The sequence below is a fragment of the Chrysoperla carnea genome, chromosome X, assembly GCF_905475395.1.
Source record: "Chrysoperla carnea chromosome X, inChrCarn1.1, whole genome shotgun sequence".
NCBI classification, from domain to species: Eukaryota; Metazoa; Arthropoda; class Insecta; order Neuroptera; family Chrysopidae; genus Chrysoperla; species Chrysoperla carnea.
In genome coordinates, this window is record NC_058342.1 from 33,049,187 (window position 1) to 33,057,162 (window position 7,976).

The 7,976-nt window shown below is 35.1% G+C and overlaps 1 protein-coding gene across 1 annotated transcript; it reads right to left on the bottom strand.

Moving 5' to 3' along the window:
• Positions 1–632: 632 nt before the first annotated feature.
• LOC123302730 lies at positions 633–7,704 on the bottom strand. The gene is made up of 4 exons (XM_044885800.1): positions 7,174–7,704; positions 5,249–5,611; positions 3,910–4,051; positions 633–3,150 (listed from the first exon to the last, which is right to left on the bottom strand). The coding sequence occupies exons 1-4, from the start codon at positions 7,338–7,340 to the stop codon at positions 1,087–1,089; spliced, it is 2,736 nt and encodes a 911-aa protein (XP_044741735.1). The 5' UTR covers positions 7,341–7,704; the 3' UTR covers positions 633–1,086.
• Positions 7,705–7,976: the final 272 nt, after the last annotated feature.

Here is a 7,976-nt window from a genome sequence, read left to right on the forward strand (position 1 = left end):
TTGATTGCAAATATTACCTAGTGATTGAACACAAGAGTTTGACACGAAAAGCAAATAATATCACCTTATACCCTGTGCAAATCCTTTATTATTTTTTTTTTTAAAGCAAGTGATTTTATTTTTATTTTGTTTATTTGTTTTTTTTGTAAACATTCAATTCAATTAATGATAACGATGGATCGTGATCGGTGAGGGGTGCTAGGTAAAAGGTGCTCTCTCTGAGAGCTCCTAGGTTCTTCAAGTTAAACACGATCCTCTTACAAAATGATAGATAAATAAAAATTAAAAAAAATTGAATTTAATTGAATGGATAATGCTTGACTGAATTGAAACAAGCACAGTTGCGGCTCCTCAGTGATCGCCGTTACAGTGATCAATAATAAAATCGATACGAGATATGATAACTATACGTAGTAACGACAAGCCAAGCTCAGAGCCGCCCCTCTTTTTCGTCATTCTCATTTTGATTCTGATTGCACTTATTCATCAACAGTTAGAGTTATAATCCTTATTTAAGGTTATGTTAGGTTAGGTTTGTTTGTAATAGGTTTGTTTTTAGTAGATTTGTGACGATGCCCTGAGCTTGGTTACAATATCAATTATTTATTTTAATTTTAATTAAGTATTAATTTAATTTAATAAATTCATTAAGAATTGTGAATGCGATAAATACCATTACCCCTCGCTCGCTACTCCCTTTTTGTTAGATCCCCTTCGTCCTTCCACACACAAAATTGATAGATTTTGGCAGCAGCATTTTAAAATGTTATTTATGGTATGTTAAAAGTTAACGATTCAAACTTAAGTTCATCACTGGTTCATCATATAAAACTTGGCACATTTAAAAAACGAAGAAACTTGATTGGTTTTGGTTGCTTGATTTGAAACTCTTTCGAGATCGTCGAGGAAACACGTAAAGAAGTGAACAAGGAGGTCACAGCAGATAACATTCGTACAGGTACGTTCAACAAAGACGACAAGGGCATATACACTGACTTGACTTTGATCGATAACGATTATAATCGATAATCGATAATCGATGGTGGGTTCGTATAATACTTATAATTTTTAATTTTATCAGTATAATCAAAACGATCCATAACCCATTCCACCGGTATCTGGTTTTAATCTATGGTCAAACATGTGATGGTATGAACCAGTCGGTGGAGTCGAAGCATACGCTGCCGCACCTGAATAACTGTACCCATTCGGATAATTTGGACTAGGCATGTGTAAGACAGATGTGCCATGGTTTAAACTACCATAACTACTGTGGGAGTAGGGTTGAGGTGTTCCATATAGATGGGGCGTTCCATGGTACGATAATGGGACAGGTACAGCTGGCATTCCACAATTATGATGCTCCATAAATGTATGCATACCTCCCATGCCTCCCATTAAATTTGAATAGTTGTTGGTGACTGGTGAGTTCATGTAGTTACTTGTAAAACTGAACTGTGAACTACTCAGTCCACCTTGATTACTATGATGATTGCTGGCCGCTCCTGCTCCAGGATAACTAAAATTTAAACTGGAACTGGAACTATTGTTATTACTTGTACTCCCTGTATTATTTGAAGGTGATGACTGATGTTCATGAACTGAGTATGAACTGTTGTTTTGTCCGTTACTGCCTGTAACGCCCCCGCCTGTCACGGACTCATCTAAAGTCTGATGATGATTCGATTGTACTACGGTATTCGTTTCCCCATCGGTTATGTTCGGTATTTGATCAACCAGTGATTCTAAACCTGATAAACTTTTTGTAGACATGTCTTGTACTTTGTACTCTGGTTTGATGACATTGGTCACGTTGGTCACGCTTGTCAGTTGTGTATTTGTATTATGTTGCTGTGATTGTGGGTCAGGACTGTGGCTGTAATTATTGTACGCTGAATACGGTAAGGGCCGTATCATCGGTGGGGTTGTTTGTTGTTCATGGGCACTGTTTGTCGATGGGGTTGGACTAGAAAAACAACATTCCGTTGTATCTTCGGTGGGCATGTTTGTTGGTGGATCGAAGTCTGGTGCATCTAAACTTGGTGAGGTGGGTGCCGGTGATTCTAAGTGTTCCGATGATATTGCTGCACTGATTTCCGATGATAGATCTGAATGTGTGAATGGTTGTGATTGAGGTCTAGGTGACTGGATGTATGGTGGTAGATGTTGTAACGAGGGCGTAGGCGTGGGGGTAGGGGTCGGTGTGTTGCTGTACATTTGTGAAGGTGTGTGTTGTTGAGGTTTCAGATGACTCATGTTATATTCATTTGATTTGTTCATTTGATCTACGTCATTACACTGATCGACGTCATGAAGATGTGTCATCATTTTGGATGGATCGGATCCCATTTGGTGGTCGTCCCCAACCATTGTCATACCATCTACACGTATTTTTTTGGGTCGTCCACGTTTCTTTTTTGTACCATCTACATTTAAATTGATTTGTGGATTATAGATACGTTTCACTGGCTGCGGTTTTAACGCTTCCTCGCCATCAATTTTTATTTTCTTTGGACGGCCTCTCTTTTTTTTACAAGGAACAATACTACCATCTTCATCACGTTTTGCATTACTTATATCTATAAGTTCGTTTTGTGACATTTCATTCTCACAAAAACTACTTTTAATTCGTGCCTCAGAAAACACCACTTCCGATTCGTCAATCATGGCCACCATACCATTCAAATAATCACGAAACTTTTTTAACGCCGCATAAAATGGTACTTTGTCTGCGGCGCGTGGCAACTGTGCACAGCGTGCGCTAGACGATGGCATCACCCACATATACGTGTTTGTACCATCAATTAAATCCGGTTGTCGACCAAAACAAAAATCTTTTTTGCCAGAGAATACTTCATATATTAATTTGCCATTAAAAACAGCAATTTTTGGTTTAAAATGTTGTAATTTTTCTAAAAGTATTTGACTACCCTCTTTGATTTCCTTTCGTGTTAAATCGGCACTACCTTTTGTCGCCCTTTGTACCATGTTTGTGAAACCAATACCCACTTGTAATAGTTTATAATCTTCGTCAGCTGACATTTGTTCGGGTGTTAAACCGGATAAATATAAACACTTCCAAAAATGATTGCCGGGTCCTGCGTAATGGTGCCCTTTATATGCTGCAAATAACCCTGGATTTATTCCAATCTGTAACATTAAACAAACAAAAAACATCTTTAATACACAAAACAGTATTTAGCTAAAAAATAATTGTAGAGAACCGGCTTCAACGTTTTTCTAATTTTAGGATCAAAACGTTCAATAGCTCGTGTCAACCAAAAACAAGAGTGCTATACTAAGTTTAGTCCCAAGTTTGTTACGCTTAAAAATATTGATGCTACCAACAAAACTCCGGTATAAGTGTTCATAAAATTACATAAAAAGTTCATTTCCGGTTGTCCGTCTGTCTATCCGTCTGTAAAAAGCGATGTCGAGTTCTTAAATGAGCAAAATAGGTCAATTGGATCTTGGGACCGTTATTACTTTGTGTGTAAGAGTGGCTTTTCTTTATTTACATGACGTAAAAAAAAAAAAACGATTGCGTAATCAACACTGTCTATACAAGGTATTTCAGCAATTAACTCAGTCAATTCTACTCTTCTACTCATTAAGATCTATCAGAATCTACGGTTACAGATATTTTGAGTAAAACCTTTTTCAGAAACAAAAATTAAGAGGTTCTTTTAAATTATTATTAGCTAACTTAGATTGGATCTTTTGAATCTTTCAGACAAGTTAGCCTCTTTCATTCGGTCCCAGATACAGAGGATGACCTTTATGAAGTCACCAAAGTAAAATTGAGATGATTTACATATTTTGTATAATAATTGACCCAAAATTGACACAACGGGAATTACGATCAGATTCAGTTTAGAAGAATTAAAAAAATTAAGAATTACTACTTACAATAATTATATCTAAATTTTGAGTAAGATGATCAGGTAACGTCCGTTTTGAGACTTCCTCTTCTGGCATACCATTAAAACGATCATGTTTCTTGCGTTCTTTGCCCGGTTCTTTTATTTTCATAATTGTTGTTATATTTCCACTGTAATTCATAAAAACATAGTTAGATTTTAATAAATAGTTACAATTACACTATTACAGTACAACCTCTATAATTTCTACAGTAAAAACTCTTTAAATTTGAATAAATTTTCAAATCAAAATTCCCTGATGATTTTCGATTTTTCGATTTTAAGTGATCAAAAAATCCAAAAAGAAAATTTCTTTCCTAATTTTTATATGATCTTTCCTATGATTTTTTAATTTTCTAGAATAGTTAGAACCCGAGTTCATTTGTCTATTAGATAAATACTTCCTAAAAAATCCCCCAGGTGATACTGGAGGTCTATAGCCCCTCCCTCCGTTAAAGTTGTAGAAAAAAATACATGACCTAAACGAGCTCCCAAAAACCTGAGATCAGTGTGGCTTTGAAGATTAGCCTAGAACCATCCTTTTCCAAATAAATTTCCAATCCCCCAAGTAATACTGGAGGGCGCTATATTATGGAAAAATCTGGGTTTAAAACTCTAAAAGACGGAAACAAGCCAGATTAACTGTTACAGACAAGGTATTTAAACAATTACAAGTTTATTATTTAATTTTATAAGTAGGGAATGTAAAAACTGGACAAATTGATAATTAAATAGGTTTATGTATTCAAATATTTCAATAAACTTTTTCTAATATTTTTTTTCGATATCTCTAACCATCTCTGAAACTAATAAAAAAGGTCTACAAAGTATCTTTTATCTTTGCTCAAACTATACTATTTGACAAGGATAAAAGATATTTATTTATCAGAGTATTTTTCTGGTATTCTTGCAGAAACAAAGGCGAATCGTAATCTAAAATTAAAAAGTCTATAGGTAGATTATATTGGCTGTAAACGAAGGGAAAACTTAAGCCATAGAGCCCATGGTGATACCATATTTGTATTTTACCACCTTTTCCGCTAATAATTCTATTTAGCAGCTCATAATTATTTTGAGAGGCTGAGTGTACCTCCTTCATGCATATATCATGCACTACATCAGTCCATCACAATTATTACTTAAATTAATTTTTGTTGTGACGGCGGGAATCGAACCCGCTACCCTAGGCGTACCGCTTACGGAATTGGTTACGCTTTTACCAACTGAACAACTAGGGTTGACAATTGAGTATTGACAAATAAATAATATTTAAAAATTATTAGTTATGAATTGGTAATTTTGATTGAAAAGATAATGTAAAAACGTACTCAGCGTCTAATTTAATTTTCTTCTTGCGGCCACGTTTTCTGGGCGCCGGAATCATGCTGTTGGGATCCATAAGCATGTTATTCGGTGGTGACATGTAATTATGTTGCATTTGTTGTGACATTTGTAACATGTTATTACGATTTTGTTCTGCATGCGCATGTGCATGTGGATGTCCGTGTCCATGTCCATGTGCATGTGCATGTGCATTTGCATGTGCATGTGCATGTGCATGCTCTGAATCGTCCACAAAACTGTAGGGATCTTCTAAATGATCCAAATTTGTTGAGTGTGGACCCATTCCACCACCTAACACAAGATCTGCACTTGTTTCGTAGCCATCATCTTGATTTTCATTTGACATTCTGTAGAAAATAAACAAATCGATTACACACAGTAAACTTAAGAAGATTAAACTAGTAGATAGTAAAATTTTAGAAAGAAATTCGCAACAACCCTGGTGGAAAAAATATTTGAAGAAAGAATAAGTCTTAGAAAGTCTGAAAAAGTCTTAGAAACTCTGAATTTCTCAACGTTTGTGGACTGTCTAATTCAGGCGAGTTATCCAGACTGAATTAGACAATCCAAAGACTTTTTCAGAGTTCTTATGACTTTTTAAGACTTATTATTTCTTCAAATATTTTTCTATCAAGGAAAATATATAATTTAATAGATCCAGTGGCGAATTTGAAGGTAATCGCTCTCCAGATCCACGTCATCACAGGGCAATTTTTAAGAAGGTTTTTTAGGCCATTTTAACCTTATTAAGCGCCATTTTTTGGCCGTCTTCGTAAATCAACCCTTCTTGTATTATTAATCTAAGCTTTTTCAACTTGGGTGATCCTTAAATATTGTCGTCCTAGGCCAGGTCTTCGCGGGCCTTAGCCTAAATCCGCCTATGAATAGATATCATTTTAACTGCTTGGAGCAGATTAATGACTGAAGGATCCAATTAATTACAAATTTAAAGTCCAAGTGCGCTAGTTTGTGTTATTAGGAGCTTATTTGACATCTCTTTTACTTTATCTTCGGAGAATTAAAAAAATAATAAGAAGGGTATCGAAAGTGGGTCCCTAGAACCTAGACCAAGGGGTGTTCTATGTGCTCTCTGGAGAAAATCTGCCACCCAATAAAATTGTTATTAAAATCAAATAAAGCTATAGGTTTCTGTTGAGGCCAGACGCCATGCAGAAATTCCACAGATTTTTCACCATGATCTCTCCCAGGATTGATGGATCCAAGGTTTCGAACCCGAACGTACTGAATCTGCAGGTGCAAGTCACATGTATGGAGGTTTCATCATACTCCATACAGGCTCTACAAGTGAGATCCTCGGAGATCTCCAGGTGATGAAGGTGGTAGTTCAATTTACAGTGTCCTGTCAAGAGTCCTACCACCCTTCTCAACTGAAAGCGCCGAATATCTTGAAACATTGATTTGTTTTGGTTCGTTGTTTATACTTCTAAAAAAAAAAGAAAACTCTTAAAACTTTAAAATTCAGAAGTGGACAAATTTTTCCGTATAATTTCCTTCTACGGGCGCCTATATTAAATTAAATTTTTAAGTTTTATTGAAAATATTTGAAACAATAGGATTGTACCGAAAATGTATACAACGTAACAAATGAATCACCCGGTTTTTGGATCCAAAAAGTTGAGAATGTAAGAGATTTCAAAATAAATAAATATCTAGTTCTGTTATCAAAATCATATTTTATAGCTTCAAATAAATCGGTTACCATGAAAACATAAAAGATCTGGAATTGGATTCCACAAAAAAACCTAGCTAAAAAATTCCAAGTATTTTAGGCAATGGATCGATATGTTTTTTTTTTAAATAATTAGATGAAGTTTTGCAAGTTTCCGCATAAAAATAAAATCGCTAGTATCGGGGCACAATTTTTGATTTTTGACATTAAAAAACTTACGGTTTATATCGATCCAAATGTGTTGGACGTGTATAGACCGAATCCCGATGAGAGTTTAGGCCATTTGGTGGACTACATGAACCAGTTGAAGCACCATTTGAGCTCGCTGATTCCATGCTTGCCCCTAATAAATTAGCGGTTTCACGAAATAGTGTTGCTACTTGCATGATGGTCGATTTTTAAAATTGTTCCTGGCAATAAAATTTGTTAAGGTACTAAAAAATCGTTGAAACGTTGGATTTTGATCACTTTAGCTCAAAATAAAATTTAAAAAAACACTTAAACACTTTGCCGCACTTCACTTATTAGCTCTCAGATTTAGCTCTTTGGTAATAATTAACTTGGGAGCTCACACTAATTAAAACACTGAATTGATTTTGAAGTTGAACACTGATACTGATACTGATCCAAAAATATTATTTTGCTTCCATAATCCATGATCACAAAACAATTGTTCGTAAAATTCGTTTGATTGTTTAAAAATGTTTCTAAACAGCACATTTTGAATTTCAAGTTGATGTTCTTAGTTCTGATGTGGTTTGAGTGATCTTGAACATAAAAAAATGAAAACAAATGAGTATTCGCCTATTCGGTATACAATAGTGCTTTTGCGGACCCGGTAGTGGTCGGTTATGTATATAATACTATACTGATACACTATATCACTATAGTATAGTTCCTATAATACAGAACCAGGATTCGAATATATATATTATATATATATAGGTTTTTTTTTCAACAATTCGCGGTTCACACAAAACCTCACCCTAGCGATCTTCGAATACACACCGAATGTTCTGATT